This window comes from Colletes latitarsis, chromosome 11 (assembly GCF_051014445.1).
Source record: "Colletes latitarsis isolate SP2378_abdomen chromosome 11, iyColLati1, whole genome shotgun sequence".
In the NCBI taxonomy this organism is placed as follows: Eukaryota; Metazoa; Arthropoda; class Insecta; order Hymenoptera; family Colletidae; genus Colletes; species Colletes latitarsis.
Window position 1 is genome coordinate 25,750,007 of NC_135144.1, and position 25,971 is coordinate 25,775,977.

At 41.7% G+C, this 25,971-nt stretch overlaps 1 protein-coding gene across 4 annotated transcripts; it reads right to left on the minus strand.

The window, feature by feature from the left end:
- Positions 1–164: 164 nt before the first annotated feature.
- On the minus strand, positions 165–24,504 carry Vari (MAGUK p55 subfamily member vari). 4 transcript variants are annotated; one of them, XR_013080664.1, is made up of 9 exons: positions 24,142–24,504; positions 17,313–17,428; positions 7,284–7,580; positions 6,353–6,589; positions 4,348–4,822; positions 3,493–3,827; positions 2,924–2,998; positions 1,698–2,406; positions 165–1,665 (listed from the first exon to the last, which is right to left on the minus strand). XR_013080664.1 is itself a non-coding variant. In XM_076777249.1 (8 exons), exons 1-8 carry the CDS (start codon positions 24,263–24,265, stop codon positions 2,230–2,232), a joined length of 1,836 nt encoding a protein of 611 aa, XP_076633364.1. In that variant the 5' UTR covers positions 24,266–24,504; the 3' UTR covers positions 166–2,229. The 4 variants fall into 4 exon arrangements, 3 of the variants coding, with proteins under 3 accessions (XP_076633365.1, XP_076633364.1, XP_076633366.1); XM_076777249.1 differs by having other exon boundaries at positions 166–2,406; XM_076777250.1 differs by lacking the exon at positions 2,924–2,998 and having other exon boundaries at positions 165–2,406.
- Positions 24,505–25,971: the final 1,467 nt, after the last annotated feature.

A 25,971-nucleotide genomic window follows, 5' to 3' on the forward strand; every position in this document is an offset into this window, starting at 1 on the left:
TTGGTTGGCTCTAATGCATCGGGTATGTACACCAATCATTTTCGTTCACTTCGTCGATAAAATTCATTTGAAATTGTACGTCATGTAAGAAGTAACTTCCATATTAGTGTTTACAAAGATGTCTTCGAAATAGGTTGAAGATCGTTGGATTAGGGACGATAGGAGTGACAAAGAGGTACCGTTGATTCAAATTCGTAACAAACGCTCGATAAACTTTATTCTTCCGTATGTGACGCGACAAGATCGGAACCTACCGATTGTGTGTACAGAATTTTCGCAACTGACGTGCGTTACTGCGTGCATACGTGGTCGGAGCATTAGAAAAAAACGTGTTATTCGTCGTGTCTCTTACATAAAACTCTCGTGTATAATAAGACAATCTCGTCGTCGACATAGTAGGTCTTTGTGGCAACACCTCGGTTAAAGGCTTGCGCTGTTTAAGGCACTCTATGCCAGGAATACGTTCAGCGTGCACGAGCGGTACATGAAGTACAGAGTACGTAATGTTTTATACGTATCTATAAAAAGAACTAAAATATCGCTTATGGTAAATAAACGCACATAAATTTATGCAGGCTCGTGGTTTCGAGGAAAATTAGAAAACTAGGCGTATCCTAAAATTAATTGGACGGCGGTCTAATGCTTACTCTTATCGACCCATTCGACGTCTATCAGTTTCTCTGGGGAATGTATAAAATTATGTTATGTCGACCCTCTGCAACCATTGCGTAACTTTTGAGTTGCTTACCCATTATTTACATTTTTAAAGTCTGATTCAACAGAGCTCCAGTTTCAAAAACAGTTAGAGTTGGGCAAATTTTATTTTCACTATTATAGCATGATATTGTGACGTATACTTTTATCGTCTTTGGGAGATCCTCTCGCGCAATAAATAGTATTTATGGTATGTAACGAGTAGAGATGGGCAAAATTCGTATCCGAATAAATATGTCGAATAACGAGAAATAAATGAGTATTTGTTAATCGTAAAAAGAATATATCAATTATAGAATGAAACATTTCACAACGAACAGATGCAGATTTAACTGTTCGATCGAATAAACGTCAGGAATAAATTGTTATATATGTTGGTTTTATTTATCTATTATTCGAATACAGTTTTGCCTGTCTCTGGTGAGAAGAAAATTACCGGGTTCTGACGGTGGAACGGGTCGTGTCGTAAACCTAAAACAAAATAACGTAAATGCTATGATTGTACTTGCTAGAAACGAATGAAGAGGTCGCCACCAGGCAGCCTCAGGCGACCTTCGTAGCCCGTGTGTTTCTTCGAACAGAAGAAAAGGAACACAGTCTGTGAAGATTCTCTTTTTTAAAATAGACTCGTTCATCTAGCGTAACCACTGAATTAAAGTATCTATACACTTAATCGAGGCAATATACAACACACTAAACTCTCTATACATATAGTACGACCATGAAACAGTTGCATCGCACGAAGTACAGTGCTGAAAACACAATGGCGGCGAGGATACACTGAACATTGAGCTCGACGAGCTACGAAGGTCGCTGTCGCGTGTTCCTCGGGCAGTAATGATTCGCTTGCTCGTTTCCCGCTCCAGTCCGTGATATCTGCGACCACTTCCTCATCGAGTTGACCCAAATCGTGGTTAAAATCGTTGTCGAGTCAATCGCCCGACCAGGGCACTTCCACGTCAGCGAAGACCGTCCACTTTTACCATCTCTTTTCACTGTCATGGCGGTCCTTGCTAATTTCTCATGATTGAGGGTGTTTAGACTCGATAGCATGCCACTAATCTTCTCACAGTTTATCCTCAGTAAGGGTTGCGTTCCAGGGGAGAGCTTAATGTAATAAAATATCCTTACAATCATTGCACCTATGGCCAAGTAGGTCTTCCCAAGATTCGTTCCTTCATTACTCGGATTACTAAGAGGGGACTAGTTATTTGGAGCCCCAACAACCCCCTGGCAGTGGTGGTGTCAGGGGGTAGATTGTCGGTTAAAGTCTATTCTCCATGAAGGTCCAATCCCTGGTGTAGTTGCTTTTGAATTAAGTAGTAGTCTCTGGTTTTGGGTACTCCTGAGCGTTTCAGCGCAGAACGATACTCGGTATGTCTTTCAGAAAAATACATGGTGATTTGTACTTCTTCTTTAAGTAAATAAAGTAAACGCAGGATGAAAAGACAGGGTGGCAGAGGCGTGGTGGGTTTCGTCGAAGTCCTTGACCGGTCAGTTGAGTCGACAAGGAGTTTAGTAGATCCAGTTCACAGGGACCCATTGGTGTTCAGTGGCCAACGCGTCCAACGCGGCGATCACCTGTCTGAACGTGTTATCGAAGTCCTCGTTCACGATCACCAGGTCTATGTATTTCTCATAGGCGCGCTGCAGGGCCGCGGATTCCTCTAGCGTTGATTTCAAATCGTCCTCCTATCAGGCGTAAACAGAGTTGTAATAAATATTGCGTTTACACTTTGGATTCGTGATGTCAGAGTGAGACACTCGGGTGCAGTTTAGTCGAAACGTGTCCTATCACGCGTGCAGTGACTGTTAACAATTGGGGAAGGTGCTGGGGTCGGGTATAGACGTATTCGTAATTATTGGAAAACAATCTCTGATTACTAAAATATGTATTGAACGTGTTTGCATTTTTATCGTTTCTTTAAATTATTATTAAAATTTTGCGATCAAAAGTATTTGGGATACAATTGCTTCCAAAGCAGTATTTTGTTGTATCTGTTGACCTAATGTTGATTTAAGGTAAAACAATTTATGTACATTTAAGTATAAAAATGTTTACATATTTTTGAAAGCAGTTTACCACAAATATTAATAAAAAGTGTAACAGTGTGTGATAATGATTTACGAGCAATTACTCTACGCATCTACGATCAATTACGACAAAAAAAAAAAAAATTGATAAAGTGAGAATCCATGCAATACAAACCTCGTACAAGGATGCAAGGGACTCCAGCGTCCTGGCTCTCCTCGAGCTGTACCTGATGGAACTCTGGCGGTCAAACTAGCAAAGCCAACATCAAATACATACGAAAGATTAAATAAAGAACGCTACGTAAACTGGAGGGAATGTACGCGAGCGTGTAGAAATATTCGAGTAACGCAGACAGAAACAGCGTGTCGGTCTCGTAACAAACTTTTCAAGGATTGGTACGAACGATTCCGTGGGACATATCAATCGGATCGTTTTAATGAAACGGGGGGGGGGGGGGGGATAGTGCATGCGATACATTTACAGTAAACTAAATTACACTGCAAACAGACTGGCAAGCAGGGGGATTCTCGAAACGCTGCAATCGTAAAACGTTTGATGGCTGTGTTTGTTTTAAATGAAACGCCTGCCACGTTCGTTGCAATAATAATGCCGAGGCGGTATACAATATTTTACTCATACAAAGTCGCATTCTCGGTAACATTACTCGTATGATTCGTAGAAGAAAAAATAAAAAGAATATGTTATATCGGTAAAAGGAAGCGTAACGAGGCCGTTCTAATTACCGTTAAATTTCGACTGCTCGCCCCAGTCGATCTTCCAAGGTCGTACAGACACTTCAACTGCTCCATTCCCGGCGCAGCAATGAAAATTACGTATGGCATGAACTCCGTACTGTTGTGAAGGATTTTCAGAGCAGCTGGACTACAGTCCAGCACGCACATTTTCCCAGCTCTGATCAGATCGCGAACGGAGTCTAATTTCGTTCCGTACAAATGGCCGCCGTGTTCTCCGTACTCGAGATACCGGTGCTCTCTGATATCAGTTTCCATCCCTTCGCGATCGGTGAACCAGTAGCTCTTGCCATCCTCTTCGAGCACTCTGGGTGGTCGTGATGTGTCTACGTACAAACAGTTTTCATTTTCGTCGTAATAATAACGAAAACAACCTTAACCAAGATATGGGGGAATTTTTGCGCTCGATCTAAAAATAATCAAGCCAAGGAAAATTTTAATGGCAGATTCTACAGGCGAAAATAAGACGAAAAACAAGGATACTAATTTGTTGATTGAGGCTTCGTTAGAAAGTTATAGAAACATTTCCGGCCACACAGTATATTTTCGGTAAAGAATTTTTTTCTCGAAAGTACGTAGGATTTCGGGAGTATGTGTATTCACCAAAAATGATAGTAATTGACTCCCTCAACCGAAAGTAATTTTTCCAGAACGATATGAAATTTTTTAATTTTGTCGAAAAATTTGTCCACCTCCTGAATTTTTTTCTCGAAAGTGCGTAGGATTTCGGAGGTATGTGGTCGAGCACCCTGTATAGTTGTAGTTGTGACAAGACAATGTTACGAGAACAAAAAGAACTTTCCATTGGACTTAATAGAATCCTCTTAACAAAGATGCAAAGCTTACATGGAACGATGGTGCCAAACTTGTCAGGATCGCTGTTTATCAGTCTGTTCTTCAGCGTCCTGCGACCTACGCCTCTCGGGCCAACAAGGGCCAAGGTTTTGCGTCTGAAGGGCGGCATCCTGGCCACTTCTTCGTAAAGAAGCAGCTCCGCGCCATCGAACTCGCCGTTCGACTTGGACTGATACATCTTCCTCTTTTTCTTTTTAGATATCCTGGTGCCGCAGATGCTGATCTTGTGGACGAAGTCTGCTTCCGGGGGTACGAATGCTTTTCTCCGTTCTTCGAGCTCCAGGGACGGGATCAGACCCGGTGGACCGAGGCCCTCTCCTTCCACTCGTCGAGCTTGCCACCAGTTTGGATCCGCTTGGTCAACGATCTGCAGCACGTCCCCTTTTTGGAAGGGCAATCCGATCTCCCTGCACGGCAGCAGGGTGTCTTCTGACGGATCGTAGTCGAAAAGTGCCCTCATGTAACACTGCAATGGAAAATATTGGTATTAACGCGAAAGAAAACTCTGGAGGTTTGTATTGCATTTATTGAACAAAAATAATCCTAAGCTCGCATCCTACGATAGTAAGAAATAAATATTGAAATACTGATTTGATAATTGGTAACAAAAAACAGTTTCTCGAGACTATCTTATCTTTTTAAAGTGATGCTTTCTTCATAATTTCGCAACGTACTTCTTACGTAAAACGTTTCACGGATTTTTCGATCGTGTTTGCTTTTTCATTGCATTTTTCAGATTGTCATGTTTCTCGAGCGTCATTTTCGCTTCTGGTTTTTCACTATTGAGCGTATTTTTTTAGCATTTCTTTACGTTTCGTTCCTTCTTTTCTTACTCTTTTTTTTTTTTAAATAGCTTCTAATCGTATTCTTCAGTCGTCTGTTTTCTATGTTTCATATGTTTGATTATTTTTGAACTACTTATCTTTTAAAACATCTTTTGTATGCATTTGTGTTTACTAGTGATATGTGATCGACACCTAATGATTCGAACATCCCTTCATTTTTAATTTTCTTTACCATTACCTAACCTACGAAACAGAGGAGAGTAAGGCTCAAAGTGTTATTTCATTTGTTTCTGTAACACGGACCGTTATATTTAGAATATGGCAAAAATAGCTCGACGTCGGGCAAATTTTATCAGCAAAGTTGTAAAATCTCGTAGTCTAAATCTAATTGTGTGAAGAGCTCGCGTTGAGAGATCGCTGGCAAACATTGCCACGCGTTCTGAACGCCGGTCATTACGTTTCACCGTAAAAACTTTTAAGAGCGAGATGGATTCCATTAACCCGTCATTTATAACATCACCCGATTCTACCTAAGCATAAACTCAGATCCTCCGAACACTTTCACATTTTTCAAACTCTGTAAACCAATATCAACATCATAAATTTCAGATTTTTTATTGTAAACGGTAGCCATTTTGAATACTGCGCTGAAGATAAGTGTGGTACCATGAGAGATATGAAATATTCATAGACATATAGGCTGGTATATTTTCAATAATTTTTGTTATAAAATCTTATCGCCTTAGGTTGAGAAACACTGGTGCAGATTATATATTTTTCGGTTCATTTGTATTTATAAACATTACCGATACGAAGGTTTGTTATCGTTTCTGGAAAACGTTCACAAAAAGTGTAATACACAGGGCACAATCACGTTGGCAGAAAAATGGGAGTCATTTCCAACAATTTTTACGTTAAGAAAATAAATCTCGGGTAAAAAATACTATCAATTCATTCTTTACTATTTAATGTAATAAATCTGTACATTGATACAGCTATTGCAATACTATCTGTCGAACATGGGCGTAAGCTCGCATACTCTATGAACATTTACGATGAAAAAATATCGCCATAGATTTTCTACTCCTTGTGCAAATTTTTGTTTCCTCGATTCCATTCGTGCCTTTCAATTCAATTTAAATTAACTACTCCTCGAAAGACTGACGCCAAAATATAAACATTCCTCCGCGAACGTCATTCTGACTACTCACCGTTGATTTCAAAGGACGGTTCGCGTCGATGGCTATTCCAGGTGCCAATTTGAGCGTCAGGTTCTCCTTCGCCTCTTGAATGGCCTCCTGAAGCTCCTCAGGGTTGCGAACGTCCTTTCCGTTCACTTCGAGGATCACCTCGCCGGATCTGAGGAGTCCTTGGCGCGCCGCAGTGCTGCCACCTAGAATCCTGGCGATTATCAAGTTGCCAGACTCGTCGACCTGCACCGTTAAACCCTGTGCACACACGTAGAAACGGTCGTCAATATTTGTCGAAGCATTAAAATCTTTGCTGACAACCATTAAATAGATAAAAACGTTGAATCGTGTCGGGATTATAAACAAAGATGTCTTCGAGGTCTGACGATACCCATTTTAATTCCTTCGAATTCCTTTCGACGCGTTATCTGGTTCTCGACGAACAGAGATACACCAGACGAGGATCTCGGGATCCACGTGCTGGCGTCGAATCGCGATCGCGACGATAATAAACGCTCCGGAATTATTTATGAACCGCAAGTGGCATTTCCGTCTTTTCTTCGCGCGAGCGTGAAGCGGGCTCGATTCTGAATGGGAATTCTCTCACGTGACGGAATGGTAAACCTCTAAAAGCGGATCGAACCGCGGAGGAAGTCGTCGCGAACGGCTGTTTCTCTTTGTCGATCGCCGTATCTCTCGTTCGCCACTTTCTTCCGTTTGCTGACGCTAGGGACGGAGTTACAAACGCGCTTCAAACCGTCAAACTTTCGACGCAAGACAAACGGGAACGCAGTTGCGATAATTGCAATTATTAAAATCGTGGAAACGTTCTAGACGGATCACTAGGATAATTTATTTTTAATGTAGAAATTGATTGAATTCATGGTGAAGTGAACCTTTTAGTTTACCTTGTAAAACAATTTTATTATTGGTGTTTTCGATAAAGTCTCACCAAAGGTTCGTCGGGTTGTCTTCTCAAACCGACCATTCTGACAGCCTCCGTCCTTTCGTTGGTGGGCATCGTTAGTGGGGGTGGTTGGGGCTTCGATGGCGTTTCCTTCCGTTCAACGACGGCGTCGTGCGTCTCCAGGAGCGCTTTCAGGTGCGAGGATCGCAACAATCGCGATAGTTCGCGCGCGTTTTCGTCCCGAGAGTTGCGGAGAGCGTGGCAAACCTCGTCGACAATGTCACAGACGGACGAGCATACCGGTTCCACGTGGAGAGGAGGATCCTCCAGACGTTCTTGGACCTAAAACAGTTAAGAGGAATCTTTCGAAACTGGTTTTCTGGCCCAAGCAGCCTTCCTTTCGATCCCCGACGGATTTCGGAATAGTTCGCTCGGGATTTTGGGAAACGTCTGTCGACGGAATTCATTTTTTTAATAATAGAGAGTTTCTGTAGGACTTAATTTTTATTTTACTCGAACGTTAATAGAATTTTTAGAATATTGTTGTCTCGAGCAATCGAATAAGGGTCATTTTGTAAATTTGTGGGAGTAGAAACTGAACTGTTGCGTTTATGGAACACCCTGGTTCGAGCGCTCTGTTCGATGGTGTTGGTGTATGATCAAACCTACAAACAGAGAGTGGCTTTGCCGTTGCCAGTTGTGAAAGTCGAAACGGGTTTCCGCGTTAAATCCACCGTACGAGGAGCCTTGGTCTTTGTCCCTCTCGTGCAACGCGAGAGAAACTGAATCTCTCGGCATAGTCGGATCAACGGTTTCTCGATGCCTCGCTAACCAATGGATTTGAATTTCAATCACGCCAGAAACGAGGAAACGCTGTTCTCAAACATTTCCCTGTTTTACGGGAGTAACTTTCGCGCACAAATTTTATTCTGTCGAGCTATGCTTGTCGTATATTTAAAAGAACATCGATAATTGAACATGAAAAAATTCTCAACAATTTTTTCAGATATTCTTTTAAACTTTCCGTCTTTTTTAAAGCAAACAAATAATATAACCGTATGGAAAGAAGAAACAGAGAATAATGAAAGATGAATATAGTTGAACAAACTTAGGTTAATAACAGCGTACGTGTCCCGCCTTTCTACCTGACGTACACTTATTTTCAACGCTAAATATCCATTTGCGTTTTTCTTTTCACTCGATTTCTTAACATATACAATCTCTGGCATAATAGAAATTTGTTAACGTAATTACAATCGATCCATCGCGTGAATTTACCGCGATTTACGTGGAATCGTCGAGGCAAATTTTGCAACGAAAACCACCTGTGTTTGGAAGATCGATGTTCCCCATTTCTCAGGATTTTATTTCCAAGTATCCGGTATTTTCACCGGAACGACGATTATTGTTTCAAGTTGCAGTATTTACGTTAAAAATATTTTTACGGTTTCGCGATCGTACCAAGGTGATTTTTCGAGAGAAATAGAAACGGTTTGCGAATCTTTTGTAAATTTGTCACCTACGAGTGTCGGGGTCGCTATTGTGCAACGATGACCCAGTGTCAACGAGGTTTGATTGGATTAGAGTCGACCACGTAAGGCCAGTTTACTCCACGTTCAACCAGCCAATACGCTGTTACAACAATGAACGAGTAATTACGAAAGTGGGTCGTTCTCAGCGTTTCAGAGCTACCTTCGAGAATGTTTAATACCTGAGCACACCGATGGGGAACGCGATACGACGAACAATCTTTCGAACAACGCGGAGAATAATGCCGAGGAAACCATATACTGTTGCAATAATCGAGAAAATCCAACTAAAATTCACAATTTTACGGTACCTTTACTAAAAATATTCTACCTGGAAACTTCAATCGAAAGTTTACGTAAAAATGTACCGGCAAAAATTTTGAAAATTGGGTCAGGTATATTCAAAGTGAAATAAAATAAAAATTCTCGCGATGATCTACGAAAATTAAAATTTTATCAAACAGAAGGCGTTATTTTCTGTCTTTGAAAATTAAGAAAACATATTTCTAGAATTTTCAATAAATATTAGTGTAAATTTGAAAAAATCATGTATTTAAGAATTCCTTGGTTGTTGCGATGAATCATCATCGAATCATTCGTAAACGATGCACGTGCAACGCAGATGGACGAGCTATTTTCATGATTCGACGTTGCACCAACGATTATGGATCACGCCAAGCGACGCGTTGAAGTCGCCGCGGAAGATCGTTGATCCTCCCGGTAGCCACGGATCAAAAGGTTCCACGGACGCATGATTTCTGATCTCTCGACTCGCCGCCCACGCGATATAAATCAGCGTCCGACACGCGACATCAAAGAACGCGGTCGAGTCGTGTTTCTCTTGAAAGTCGAGGAAACGGAATATGATTTACGAAGATAGACTGCGCACGATAACTTGGATCATTTTACTCGCGAATAAAATTAGACTCGTGTTTGCGTTGGTCGTTTCGATCGTTTTCAACCTGTTTAAGATTTTCTTTGACTTCGACGTCTTAAAAATACTTTCCGATAATATTTACATTAACGAAAACACAACGTGTTCATGTTTATAAGTACACTACGGATGTTTACGCAAGTGTATATTTTCGTAAAACGAAAATCAGACAGAACTGTATTGCAATTTTCTGACAATTCTCATAAAAAAAATGTTAATTTATGAGAATCAAGAACATAAAAAGAATTTAATCAACGCTGACATGGAATAAGAATTTCTGGAGAGAATCGAGACACACGGATAACAGAACGAGTAGATGACTCTTTGCACAAGAATTCAGGTATCTCTTCCATATGTCGCAAAGCAGTCATTACCATAGGCATCAATTATACCACATTTGTCACGGAAACAACACCAGAACAGCCGGTGTTCAACGGACGTTACGGTCTATAATGAATTCCTCCGCTCTTCTGTGACGTCCCTGAACGCTCCCACGAAACACGCGAAGATCGTCGCAGCTCGGTGAAAAAAAATATTAATAGTCATTCTTTCGCAGCGTGTGTCAGCAGATGTTTCGTCATATCATCCGAACGCTGCACAGCTGCCAATGTTTCCAATAATGGCGCAACGTGGACCGGACATCGATTAACTCGCGACGAGCTACGTCTTCGCGATGACGATTAACCTATCGACAGAGTAATTTCAATATGGCGCTCGAAGGAACTGTCTAACGATCGTCACGCGATCTCTGTTTACGAGATCGAATATTATTGGAACGGAGCCTTTCTCCAAAGGAATTCAAGGACACTCGAAACGACCATCTTGAGTCGCTTAAAATTCTCGAGATCGAAGAATCTAGAAACAATTCAAATTTTTAACAAAACCCTATCGATCTACAAGGTACCAGGAAGTACAGAGATTTTAAAAATTCTAAATGAATTTCAATTTTCAATAAAGAACTAGAAGAAACTGGAAGATCAACCGTCAGCGCTTTCTCTCCTTGCACGTAGAAACCCACACTGGTTCCAACGTTCGAACAAGACTATTTAAACGTAAATAGACGCGCGAAAGTCTGACATTTTTAACAAAATTCCACGATACACGAGACACCACCAACGCTTTCTCTTGCTCATAGACGCGAAGCAAAATTCACTGGAATTTTTAACGCGAACCCGCCGGCCACGAGACACTAGGAGCTAAAGAGACCAACCACTTCCCGCCCTCAAGAGTCGTTAAAAGCAAGTAGACGAGTACCTCTTGGAAGCCCTGAACTCACTTCAACGTCCAACGAAAATCCACCATATACGGGGCACTAAGGGCCCGAGAGATCAACCTATTTGCGCAAGTAGGCAAGCACCTCTCCTGCTTCCCGTGCTTAAATTTTTAACAGAAATCGGACACACTGAGGTCTAAAGTGATCAACATGTATCTCTCGATTTTAGTACAATTTTCAACAAAAACTTTCTCCCCTCTCCAAGTGTAGTAGTTACGACCAACGCGCGCTTCTCGAGTACCTCTCAGAAGTCAGAAGTCGACCGGATCCACCATCCTCGGAGTCGCCAGGTGTTGAGCAACGCGACGACGGTCAGGATTCTCGCTTTCTCTCCGTCACACGTGCCAGCAGAGCGACAACAGCGTCTTCAGGACGCGTTGGACACCTCCGGCGGACAAGAATCGAGGTCTTGGTATCGCGATTCCCGACTTGCTTCGAGCCTGGAGAAGCGTGGAGCCTCCACAACGGGGAAGGACGCGTCTTTTTGGAGAACGGAGTCGGCCGTTCTGGAACTACTGTCGGTTCGAGCGTCGTTTCTGCCGTGAGTTCGTCGTATTATCGATCAGACAGGGCCGTCGTGGTGCACTTGGCGCGAATATTGACGGGGTAAACGGCACGCAGATGCTGACGAAAGGGGTTTTTCGATACGCGACACACGCCGTTTGTTGCTGCTTAGGTAAGCGGCGTCAGAAAACTGCCGCGCCTACTGACGTTTCTTTCGTCCCCACCTCGCCGGACAGGCCGTTCCGTTCAGGCTGTCTGACCGAAACAGGTGGGGGCCCTTCTTCGAATGGTATGCAACACTGCTACGGTTGCGCGCAGGGCCGTGCACTTCGCGGGTCTCGCGAGGGAACCGCCTGAAGTTGACTCCGAACCACGCGATAATCAAAGTTGGACAGATTTCGTTCGCGATCGACGATTAAAAATTGTCGATTCCGTGAATCAACTTCGACTAAATTGTTTGCGTGTTCCGTTTGTGAAGATTTTCGTAAACTGGAATCTGTAAATTAAGTTTTTAAACTGACGTTCGAGCAGTACTTTCCATTTACTCTACGGGGTCAAATGCTCGAACTTTAGATACAAATGCAGAATTGTACTAAGTTTTTATTTCGAAAGTATTGAGAATACAGGTTTCATTCTGTTTGATGACAAAAGCTTGTGATAGTTGAGAATACGCATCAGAATCGTAGTGAAGAATTGGTTGCAGGTCCAATCGTTAATAATTTTAGAATGGCCTCGAAAGAGTGTCCTAATGAGATGATGAAATTAATTGACCCGAGGTGAAGAGTGTAGGAATACAGTATTCTACGAGAAAATTAGTGGTACTAAAAGTTGCATCGTACTTGAAGTTTTTCCAACACCTTACGAGTCATTATCTACAACGAAGAAGATAGCACAGGGTGTAAACATGTAAACGTGAACGTGTCTTGTCGCGAGGAATGTTAAATATTCTAGGTGCACCGTCTAAGAGGAGAGAGGGGATATCCTACTATTTAAGCATTCCGATTGCGTAGAACATACTTGTACGAAACTGCACGCACCTTTCGCGAACACGCGACTTTCGTTTCCTTTATTCTTTCGAAAACGTAAAGTCCTTCTAAAGAGTTCTACTTGCGTCGATGTTCGACATGATCTGGAAAAAATGAGTATGCAATTCGATGAATATAATAAGGTATAAAAACTGGTCGAAGTCATCGACACCGATCTTGCAACGTAGACCCTTCTCAAGATACACAATAATCCGTTACGCGATACAACGGGATCGTATTGCTACAACGTTAACGACTGTTGTCGATAGGTTGGCGAACCCTGGATCGATGATAATCAATGGAGATTCCAACGACAAAAATTCGTTTAATTCTCGATCAAAAGCTATAAAAATCTCGAATTTAACGTCGCTAACTCAGTTATCCCCTTTTACTAATTAGATCTGATCAAACTCCGAAATAATTAAAATTAAAATAGAGTTTAAATAATATAAATAGATCGAGAAACACCGAAATTTGCGTCTTCTATTTGTCAGAAGGTACAGAATTAACGGTTAACGGTTGTTTTAAATTTTTCGTGGTACCTTTGTTAAAAATCCACGGTTTGCTCGAGGCACTTTGGTCCCTGGTTCCGTTACTGTCACTTACACGCGCCTGGATGTCGCACACGCGTTTGCCTCCCCGTCCCTCTGGCCCTCCTCGCGATTACAAAGCCGGTTGGAATTACATCGGTGCCTCGTACACGCGAGCGTACACGCAACACGGCGTCCTCGCGATTTCTGCCAGCGCGCGACGAACGATGACTCCGCTCGAGGAGCCACGAGACGCCGCCTTGCGACCCGGGACAATTGCCGGAGTTCTCCGAGGTCAGAACCAATTGTCGAGGATATCTGGAGAACTCGCGGCGAACGATTTGTCAATCTAGAGACCAGGATTATTCACGATCCTAACCCAGACCTAACCATGACTTCCTGGATGCCCCATCCCGTGTGATTTAACTCGTCTTTCCTGTTCTCAGGAAGCCTCGTTGTTCTTTACGCCTATGGATCGCGTTATTTTACACGCTGATCGGACGAAACTCTTTTTTCGAAGTCGTTCACTGTTGGATCAAAACCGTGTAATATTCTGCAAAACTGACATTTTTATTTCAGACCATCGTGAGCTACATTACCTAAAATTTGTTTCAGTATTTAATTTCGTAAAATTCACAAATCCTATCTAAATTTATTTCTTGTAACATTTCAACTTCGAGAATTAATTTTTCTAATTTCATAGAGGTAAATCTTGTGGCAATTGAAGTATTGAAGGCGTACAGTTACTCTCTAAAGTGGTATGAGCCCATTTGATCGTAAATTGAGATATTTAAGGGTGTAAATTAGAAAGAGAAGTAGTCGACGAAGTGGTGCGTTGGAAATGTCGGTGTTGCGTCCGATCATCGAAGTGCAGCCACGATTGGGCGCGGTCAAGTACAAGCAGTTTGGAATGGGTGACTGCTCGGGGGGAAAAACCCATATTAATTAGGATTTCTTCTTTACTGTGTATATTATTAATTATTCTCTATCTGGTTTGTAATTAGGTGTTACTTGCCTGGTTAGCATTAAAAAATAGAAGGGTATATAGAGTGTAATTAAACAGCATTTGGTAACAATAAAAATGGAAAAACCACAGTTTCATCTATAGTGAATCGCCCCAATTATAGTGTACTTGCCTCCCCCAATTAATTTTCTCGAACATCGAGCGGGTAAAAAGTTCGAAATTAAAACAGTTAATAATAGCTGAGAAAGCGAAGGCGTGAGATTGCTCGTTCCAAAAGTCAATAGACTAATTTTCCGGATCGGATGGGTCAGTTTTCACGGGTATTTTCGTCGGTGGGAAAACCTCCGACACCTTGCTGTCTGTCATCGATTTCCATTGTTGGTTCAGCAGCGTCGAGCCGGAAACGGACACCGGCTTCTTAACGACTTTTCGACGCCGGACGGGACTTCTACCTGTTGGCCCCGAAAGAGGAAGATGGAATGCGGGCCCCGACAGGCCGAGGGAAGGGGCGAGCGATCGGGGCCCAACGTCTCGCAGGAAACCGTGGCTGCGTGCAACCGATCGAGACGAGATAATTCGAACCGTTTTTAAACTCCGTAGTCAGAGTTTTCTGGGGCTTCGAGAAGAAGCTTCACGGGAAACAGATAATAGCAACTTTCTGGTGGTCAGAGATTCCTCGAACGTAGTCGTGGAATTCCCAAAGAGATTATGATTACTGGAAATTTAAGGATTTGCTATGTATTTAATAACTTATAAAGTTAAAATGTTTTTGAAATTACGGTATCTCACTTAGTTATCGTTTTAAAGAAAATTTGCAACTTTTGTAGCAACGAGGAAGGTAGGTTAAGAGACGCTGTCGAGTGCAAACGTAAAGTCAGCGCGTGTCAAAAGATGGGGGCGAGAAGTGCTTACAGCGCTGATCTCTACCATAGTCTCGCTTCATATGCATCGTACAGAGTGTGTCTGTATCGAAAGTATTTTCTTTAATATAAAATTGCAGTCGTCCCGATTTACAGACGCTCCTCGTTTTCTTCGTGGATTCATGGCGTGCGTTATTAATTCGTGATCGCAGGGTTATCCCGTGGAAAGCAAGACACGCGAGATTCTTAAATTTTTCACCGCCCACGCGTTATATAACGATGACGAAAGAAAAAGTGACGCGTGCGAGGCTCGCGTCACGGTGGAATCCTGGCGGCGTCGGACAATCGACGCTAATACTTTCGTCGAAGGCCGAAGAGGCGTCGTTAGCGTTTCCACGTGAAATGTGTGTCGCGACCGAAATAATGCGTGGGCGGTGCAAGCACCACGTGACAACGCGAGAAATAACGCGAGCGAAGTTCCGAAAATTTCTGCCTCGCCCGAAAAACTGTTTTCACGTTCTCGAGCATTCCGAGCGTCGCGGGATACTTTCTCAAACACGAATATTTCGGGGAAAAACGACGTTTGTTTCTGGATTCGTGGAACAGAACGCTTATACAAATTCCGCCGTTTCTATAGAAAATCAAAACGGTGCACTTTGTAAATAAAGAAAGAAGTTTATTTGTTTTAGAATACGTTAGAATATTCTAAAAATATTGTTAGCTTTAGTGGCAACTCTCGAGCATGCACGACCTGAATAGTCCACTTAACCAAGCACGATGAACAAAAGAACTCGTATTGTTAATTAGCGAGACAATAATTTCGTTTCCTTTGCTTCCTCACAGAAAACATTAAATTTCGAAAGAATAATCCTCGTTTGGAGATTTTAATTTTGTCTGTTTTGTAACCTCGTTTTAAAAAAAGCTAAGCTCGTCTCGGTGGTTCGAATCACCTTGTGCAATCACGGGTTTTCAAGTTTCGTGGCGACGGTTCCTATCTTTAAAGATGGCCTAAGGAAACTGATATCTAGAAGGAAGAGGAACAGGTTCAACGACACGAGAAATTTTTTACCAGTCGGCCAGGACTCACGCGTGGCCGCGTCATTTTTCATTCTACCGTGATGGATTCACGCGATGGCGGAAATTTCACGGGCAGACGAAGGAAACCATCGTAAACGAGAGGCTCTCTATCGTAAAGTCGAGCGCTCGTAGTAAACACGTGGCACGTGCGTGTGCCCCGGGGTTCTGCGTGCGCATGATTGACTATAGTTTGTTTATCCCCGACAGATACTCGCTGTGGAACACGTTTTTTAATGCAATGAATTTCACGGAAAAATAGAAAATTGAAAACGATACGACAGAACGAACTCAAACGGAAATATGAGAAGCCTAAACTCGCGAGAGACATTGATATTCACCCTAATCTCTGAAACAATCACACGTGAACCTTTGATGGTCACTTATGATGAATTAATCGATGAGAAGTATGTTCAATAGAGAAATTCTAATTACAGTGAAAAAAATAATTCTATCCCTTCCAAATTTCAAGTATAGTAAAATTAAATCGAATAGAAATAAGAAGATATGATTGAAGGGAATTTAAAAATATGAAACGAATAGTTAAAATGTGTATTAACGTTTGTGGAATTATTTATAAACGAACGAAGATCGTCAACAAAACTTAATAATAACGCTCGATGGATTTCACGGTGGTGTTTCCAGGCCAAGGAAAGAATTTATTTTGGAAAGTGAGGAAATAATGTATTTTTAGTCGAGGCGAGTATAAAACATAGAAAGTGAGGAGCGCATTTCCTACTCGATCGCAACAGTTACGAATTAAAAAATGAAATAATAAACGCGTGTGTCGCAATAATTTTAGCGTAGACTCCTCATCGACTCCAAATTATTTTTACGAAAGCGTAACTCTGTTTTATTTGTCCTGCTCTATATCGTATATCCAATAGCAATTATTTGTACGAGACATAAATATAAAATAATCAACAGCAGTAAGTTGATAGTTCTTCGTGTAATGGAAGATCAAATGATGTATATTTAACGTTCTATAAAATACTAGATTTTTAAAAATTATATTTACACATTCTTACGAATTTTTTAATAATTTCGTAACTCGAGAAGCTTATGACCTTCCATTATACAAAATATTCGAATCCACTGGTGTAAAAAAATATTAATACTATTAGTTCCATAAAAAATTAAATTTCTACATTATTTTGAGATTGCTTTCTCAAAGAGGTCCCTTGGGTAGTAAAGGATGAAACTTAAACTTAAGGAACAACTTAAATATAATTTTGTCTAATTAATGTAAACCAGAAAGTCGAGGAGAAATTTGGGGTTGGTTTTCAAGTTGCAATTAAAGTTTGAGTATCTCAGTTTTCGGTTGAAGGTTAGTGTAATAGAGAAGGTGATGCAATTTTGGAAGAGTTTGTGGTTGACTCACCTTCACCAAAGACGTGACGACCGGGCTGTCCAGGAGGCCCTTGAGGAAAAGCAGGTCCGTGTCGTCGGCCACCTTGCCCAGTTCCTCCAGGTTGTCGCGTACGTGCATGAAGGCGGCTGGAACAGCGACCAGGCACTTTTCCATAACACTATGCGGCTATACGCGACGACGAGGGGCAACGACACTACCGGTTCGAAGCGTCGGGACGAGGGCGTAAAAGAGGGAACGACCGGCTAGGGGAGGCCGGGTGTGGCCATCTTCCTTGCGGATCAATATTCGGGTAGCTACAGGTGGCTGAAACGGAGCACGCGGACCTTTCGGTGGAAAAATCGAACGACAGCGCGTCGGTAAAGATCAAACGTCGAGCAATATTCTCAGAATCGAGGCGTCAAAGATACCCGACGCACAATTTTTTCCGGTAACTTGCTTCTTTCGCAAAATATGTACATTTATTCCTGTTTTCTTTCGATCGAAGCGTTGTCAACATTCTCTATTTGTCTGTGAGTCGTTTTAAAGAAATAGTACAGTTTGCAGAATGTGCAGTTGCAGTGTGCAACCGCATCGGATCGGATTAAGAGCTACTTGGTCGATCGCGTAGAAATAGTTAAAATTAGTAACTATTACTCCAGATGTACGTTTCTGTGGTTTCTGGTGTTACTCAAGGTTCGCGATCCTTTGCTATTTACTCGGTTTGTTAACGATATCTTAAACGAGAACAAAGGAGGCTATTCGACGACGATAGGTGTTCAAAGTAATAATTTTGTAGTTTGATTATAGACTTGTTGGGTTGCTCCATATTCTACAAAACGATCGAGTAAAAATTCTTTCCATAAAATGAGTTTCATAGTTCTACTTTTATATTGTGTACTTTGTATCGAAGAATTTTCCCTTTGTAATAATAATAATCGTATCAATGTTGTATCAATGGGTGGATAATCTATAAAATTATTAGCGATTAGTAGAAATTGTATATTTGTGCCCAAGATGTTCACTGTCTCCATCTGGGCGGCCATACTGTCTTTCTTATTCTCCTGTCGTTGCTCGAAGAGATTATTATCTTTCCAGGAGTCTGCAGAACGTTTTAAGAGGAAAAGAATTTCGAAACGAAAATACAGCACGGAATGCAGTTTCTCAATATTTTCCTTCGAAACGAGCACTATTTTATAAGGACTTACACGAGGTTACTACATTCATACATTTATAAACGAAGTCTGTAGCTTGCCGCAAAACAAATAAACGATTCACTGTTAGCTAACAAATATATTTTCAAGAAAGGACATTAATTCTTTTATCTAATATGGAACTACAAATACACATAAAGTAAAAAAAACAATTAAGCTCAAAGGCTGATGCAGAGCAAGCTCAAGGACAAAGAAATTATCGCAGTGTTAACGATGGCTGCTTAGAGACGTTCCTAACTAGCAGAACCAATTAGAACTACGCACAATATTAACTTCGTTACGCTATTTGATCTCCTTCAACCTCGTGACATTCTCTCCCCTGATCAGAGTTTGTCAAGAAAAAAAAATCTTGGAAAAATTTAATTAGTATGTGATTTTATACGAGGACTTTTGATGTTTAATTTTCAGAGCTTTGAGTGCTCGCGATAAACGTCTCGACGCTCGAATATACGACGATAAGCGACATCGTCGACGAACGGTTTGCATGATAAATGCGTTACGAAGGTATCGAGTGCATAGAACTGCATAGAGGACTGTACCGATCGCGTATCGTCTGTCCGGAACACCTCGACCTATTTCTCGCTCGTTTAAAGCCGAAGTAAAAGTACTTGAACTAACTGTACTTAGGGAAACCTAACCCTCTATTGCATCTGCTAACTCATACAGAAAGATGGAATTAAGAGTCGAGCGGATCCTGATTTTCCTTTCTTCTTGGAAGCAGACATTTCCTTCGATTTGAAATCGTAGCTTAAAGTTTGTAAAATTGTTCAAGAAACGTTTGCATCGATCTAGAAAAATTTGCCTCCGTAAAATCGAATATTAGAACGTTTTGTTATTCCGCCGCAAGTTATTACATTTGCTTTAGATAATATTTGGATCCGCGTAAACGCTCGCGGAATAATTTTCCCCGAGGGACTCGCTCACGAGCGAATAAATATTTTTTTTAATCGTGTTTATTTAGACTTTCCAGAGTACATAATGCAACAGTGCAGATCCGAGAACTTTCGACCTTTCCTTTAGATTTCTCTCAAGTATTTGATACACGGATTCACTTTTGGCAATTTTTAACTTTGCCATTTGTTTCTATCTTCGATCGAAACGTCAAAAACTACGAGGTATTTAAAACGAGGGACCATAGAATTTTTGTTAGGTCTATGTTATTGTCTAAATAAATAGATTTTATCGATCGATATCCAACGGAGCAAAGAAATATTCGATCTTCTGCGTCCAAAATGTTTCTGTTCACTTTCACGGAACTGAAACACTCGAACGCTCGAATTGCTCAAGAATCGAACAAACGACGCGACTCATTTTAAATTACATTCAAAATCATTTTCCAGCCGAAATTCGCTCTTTACCGTTTTCCATGTGGTAGATTTTGGTCCCGTTCATGGCGTCGATGCTGTCCAGTAACCGACGGTCCTCCAGCTTCTCCTTTCTCCCGAAAAAAACCATCTTTACGTCCTATGTCGCACCACAATAATCCAGAACTTCCCCTTTGCCGAAACGACTCGTCACTCGGGTATCTTTCACTAAAAATTCACATCTTTGTCGAGAAACTTTGTCCCGTTTGCCTTCTTTCGAGTCTCCATCTAGCTTCTATCGATGCCTTCCTCGACACTTTCGCTATATTTTCTCAAATATTGATAAAACTCGAAGAGTCAGCTGTCTTCGGTCATCTCGATCTTTTTCGTCGCGATCACAGTGTCTAGGTAATCTCTTTTCGATATCTAAAATTACCAGGATGCTGTTTTGGGTCCGTTTGTTGTCGGAGCAAACAGATCGACACGATTTTCTTTCGGGATCGTGCGCAGTCTGTTCCACGACGGCGCGTCGCGGTGAATGGAAACGGTCTGTTACACCTGCTGGGGCCTCTGGGCCCCCGACTCGGCCAGGGGACTGAAAGCGACACCCCGTGGAGGTGACGGGACAACAGAGACGCGTCAGGCTCAGCGTCGCGCCCGCAGCCACCTTTTTTTTTTATTTTCTAACGCGATGGCCGAGCGAGCTTACTTCGTCAAACTTCTCCCCATTGTTCTACGCTTTCTCATCATTTGTGTTTTCAACCCGGCACGTTTATTTTCACCAGTCGGATCAGAAGTTCAAACACCTGTTGGATTTCTGCCATCGCGTCGGAGTCGGGGCGAAATTTCACTCGAATAGACCGTGAACGTAACCAACGATTAAATTAATCGCTCGGAACGAATTTTCTTATTTATATCCCCTGTTCGATATTTTTTATATGGAGAATTCAGGTGTCGTGACCTCTTCAGGTACGAATTAATTCTGAGACAAATTTTCTTGTTTACCTTCACTATTCGAGATTTCTTTTAATTCGTAATAAATTACTTTTTCGAAGTAAATAGTTCAGCGTCGATGCGTTAGATTAAAATGTAACTTTCTCGAGGAATTTAAGCTGACGTCGATTCAAAACAGGGACGAATGATCGAAGAAAAGGAAAGTTTAAATTAATATTGCGATAGTTAGCCCTATTGTAACGAATTTATTCGCGATTTCAGTTGTTTAGAGCACCTTTCAATGCACGGCACAGGTGCTAGAGTGCCTGACGAGGTTAGAAGATGACACAGTAGTATTCCGAACGTTAGTTTGATACGGCAGTTAACGTGTCATCTCGAGCACGGAGAAAGCGTTTCTTTCGCCACGGAAGCTTCCAGTTTAACGTTCTCGTTTCTTTCGAGTCACTTGTGGTTTCGCGACTGTTAGGTTTTCAGAGTCACGGGCATAACGCACGTCGAGTGGACGATCATTAGCTTTCACTATTTGATTATCGACGATTCATCGACTGACCATTTGACGATCCTCGGTCTTCATCGTTTCGCGATGGAATTTTTATGAATATCTCGTTAGGTATCTGTTAATTTTTACCTAACAGTTCGGAGAAATCGTAAACACTTCGATAGCTACTAATCCCTCAGTGGGTAAATTGTAAAATTGCACCGCTATTTTGATACCTTCAGTTTCGACTCGACCATCGCGATACACCATCGATATTTCGATAACAATTAATCCAACAGTGTGACACCATCGTTTGGAGTCCTCGTAGTCGAAGCATTGTTGAGATTTATGCCACGATCGTGAATCGACTTAACTTAGAAACGTTTACATTCGACTTCAAAGAGGATCGAAAGGATTCCAGGAAACGATTCCTCGCGACTGAGTCTCTTCCCACAGCTGTCTTCCTTCTCAGACGTCTTTACGCTTTATTTGACAAACCACGTTCGCGGATTCTGCTTCATTGTTTTCCTAGTTTTCGACGAGACGAGAGAAAAAATTCTTCGTGAACGCGTGCAGTCGTCGTCGAGGAACGGTTTAGAACTGACGTTGTAGGAGATTTCAAGTCGGAGAACGAGAGAGATTAAAGAGAGAGGAGAGCTATTCCTATTTTTCTAGACGATACAGAGGGAACAGAAGGGGGAGAGAAATGCTCGAGAATTTCGTAGTTTTCGACGAAGGGTTAGGAAACGAACCAGCTGGTTTTTGCGGGGGCGGGGAGGTGGTTTGGATGGGGGCACGATGGAGGGAAAGAAGAGAAATACGAGGCAGTCGCGAAGACTCGGCGTCGGGACGTCCAGGCGTCAACTGGAAAGCGTTTCTTTCGACGAAATCTCCAAAATAGAATTCTGAGAGAAAATGATCGCGACTATCGCGAAGCATGTTTTCAAGTTCGATTAAATAAATTGGAGAGACATGACGTTTTAAAATATGGAAAATTCTTGTAACAAGTGGAGTTTGAGTTTAAATAAATTCTTTTAAACCTTGTCGAAATCATTATCGACGATATCGTATTTTTTTTTTTAGTTTCAATTTAGGAACCGGCGTTTAATAATTTATTTAACGTTCAACAGGCGTTGATCGTTCATCACGTCAATTCGATAAAGTGGATCGTTTATTTTGTGCCGTACCAGAAACATACACGGTTTCAGAACGTTAAAACGATTATAAAACCGCTATCCTTCAACGATCATACGTTTTCGAAGACCCAAAACTGCTTTCTACCACAAAGGTAATAAAATTTAGACGTAAACCAGCTGCTCCGTGATGAGGGGCTGGGGAACGAGAAAGAAACGGACGAAAGAAAACAGAATAATGAACTCAAATTAATGGAAACATATGGTATTTATTATCTGCTAACCATCTAAAGGGAGGATAAATTTAAAAGTTATCTCTGGAAAGAAATTCAGTCGAAGAAGTATCAAAATAATTACTGTTCGATCGTGAAAATGAGTAATGAAAATCTAACAATTATTCACCAGAAGTTGGAATTCATCGAGAAGAAATGATCGCGAACTGCTGTCGACGATGGAAGCTCATAATTCTTTAAATGATTTCTTTGCGACACGAGTCTGACTGATATTAATTTTTATTCAAGGTTGACAGATGTATAGTTTTTGTTATGAGCTTATCGATCGTCCGAGTTTCACTTTGGCGAACACGTGCGTTGATATCGATCCTCTGTTTATTGTAACTTTCCTACGTCATGAGAAAGTCGGTTAAAATTAAACTAAAAGTGCGATGAAAATTGTTTGTATATATCTTCACGAAATTGCGCAACAAAGTTTTACGTTATTACAAGTTGAAAAAGAGAACAGAATTTTAATTAATTCTAAGTTTTTACATTGAAAAAATTTTGTTTAGAGCCAGATCGTTCGAAAGGAGAACAAGAATCGACAACGATCGTTCGTTGTACGTATCTTATTATTTTATATGATACGAGGAAATTTTTTAGAATACAATTATTTATTTAGCCTCGTTTGATGGTAATCGCATTCTACGTCTTTTGTTGTCGCTCGTGTCTTAACCGCGACGCGAAAACCGGAACGTAAGCCAGCATATACGGTGCTTCTCCAGAAATCACGTTAAAATTAACAAGATCACAGTTGCCTCGCACCACTGCGGTTAGAATCTACAGACAGTGAAAAATAAAATTTCCCCGAAGGCGGATAATCAACGATAAACTTCGTCAAACCTACTCAAACCGAAATCAAAGTCAACAAAAAGAATTTCCAAACGACGTAGCGATTGGATGGATTGGTTCTTCAAACACGAACAAACGGAAACTTAAACACGATAAAACACGATGCAAGATCACTGTCGTACTTCTTAACAATCGTTACTTTTGATGATAATAAAATATTTGGTGTATTCTCGTCTACGTTTTTAAAATAATAATAAAATTTATACGACACACACCGAATTGGAAGTAGCACAGTAAATATCTCCAATATTTTTTTTCCATTGCATCGTGTTCGAAAAGGATCGCGAGTGGCGTGATAAACGTTCTCGGAAAAGCACCATCGCTGTCAAATAAACTTTCTTTTTTTTTAGCTTTGTTTACCATAACGGCGACTACGTGCTTCTATTTACATCGACCGAAAAGCTCGCTAAGAAATATTCCTGACAATCCGCGGGAGACCAATCCGTGAGAATAAAGCGAAACTCACGCGAAGGAAGCCCAAACAAACGCCCACCGAACCGATTCGGAAACCAGGTCGACCAACTTGAGAAACATAGCCTCCCGCGAAAGCCACGTTAAGAATTCAGAGAAAGACAATCAAAGGAATTCGCAGGAAGTAAACGAAAATGGCAAAAATTTAGGAGATTTCGAACAAACCGGGTCTCGAACTCACCGGAAGTGGAGTTTAGATGAGCCAGTTCCTTTCTCGGAACGATCGAGGGTAGCCCGGAGCATCCGCAGATGTCCTCGATCTCCATCAACGACTTGGTCTTCTTCATCCTCGAGGCTGTGGTCATCGTCAGGTGACACCGATCATCGCGAAAGCCGCGAGTTTCCTGTCGCGACGTATCCAACTTCCGGTTCCTCGATCGACGACCGTCCCATGCCTGGCGCTCGATAAACTTCCACGTGTTTTGCGCGGCGTCCGGTGTCAATCGATCCGACGCCGAATCAAAATGGCACTGGAGGACCTCGGGGATCTATTCATAGATCATCCGGTGGCGGTTCGCGATTCGCGACGCCGCGAACGAACGAGGAAGACCGCAACGGGACCTATAAGCCCGCGCGCGGTTCGCTTGGGGTACTTATAGCCCCGTCCGCGCGGGGGTGGGTTTTTGCACCCTCTCTCTCTCTTTCCGCCTAGCGATTTAGCGACTCGTGGCAACGAGTGCCGCGTGCGTTCCGATCGATCGATAGCGAGCGCCCACGAAAGGGCAGAAAATAATTCTCGATTCCGAGCGCGGAACTGGGACGCCGGGGATCGACTTCGCCCCCAGGAAATTATTGGCTGGGCAGTTGCGTCTTTCTTTCGTCGAAACGGCTGCCAATACTCCACGGACTCGCGATGGATAAATAAATTATTCGTTCGCTTCGTGGCGAAAGGGTTCCAAGGACACCTAACAAGAATCTTGCTTTATTTCGTCTCTATAGAAACCGATCTGTGACTTGTTTTGGTAGTTGTTGGCCGGATTACATCTCGAAAAAATGTTCAATAGTACATGAGCGCAACGTTGCACCAGAGAAGTGCAGATATACTGTTTTTTAACGAAATTGTGTACTTTTATTTGCTCGAATCGCTCCCCCAGGTCATTGTGCGCAGAAAATCATTGGGGTACCATGTTCGAAAAATCAATATTTCGTGAGATATGGCTTGCAATGCATAGTACGACACCTCGTAGCTTCGCGTCTCCAGACCTCGAAGAGAAAGTAGATTCGCGATCATCTGTTCCAGCAGAAGACCTAACCCAGACACTAATTACACTGTTCTAACATAAACAGCATCCTAATTTTGTTATGAAAAATATTAACAAGCATCAAAGAGTGTTCCAACATCTTTCGCAAGCAAACGACATAGAGAAAATGCGAAATATCTCGCGAAATATTGATTTTTTGAACACGATGCCCGAATGATTTCCTACGCTGAATGACCTGGACGATCGATTCGAGCAAATAAAAATATGCAATTTCGTTAAAAAGAAATATCACAAAAAATGGACACACTCTATGTGTTTTTTTCAATTTGTAATTCGAGTTATAACCCGCCTCAATCGCATGATTCACTCTGTGCACTTTCGTCGAAGAGGTGGTTATATTTATGTATACCACCGTGTTCGGGGTGCGTTTTAAAGCTCACAGGATAGAGATAGAGCAAAAGTTGTGCTCTCTGTTTCACGCGTCACAAAGGGGAAAAGGCGACCAAAGGGCGATAAGGGGATGTTTTACGAGACACGATACTACTTTCGGGATTTTGCACGGTATAAAATGGGTGGCAACCTATTATTTTTGTTTCTTATGTTCTTATATTGCTGTTCGTTTCGTGGAAATTCATTATTAAAATTCATACGAACGAAAACTCTATTAAAGTGACCATTTGTAAAACTTGTGGGGAAATAAAAAATTTCATTTTGACAACGTTTCTTCCAAAAAATTTTGAGGGATAAAATGATACGATAATTGTTAGCAATGCCACGATATATTTTCAAAGGATAGTGTTCTCTGTACG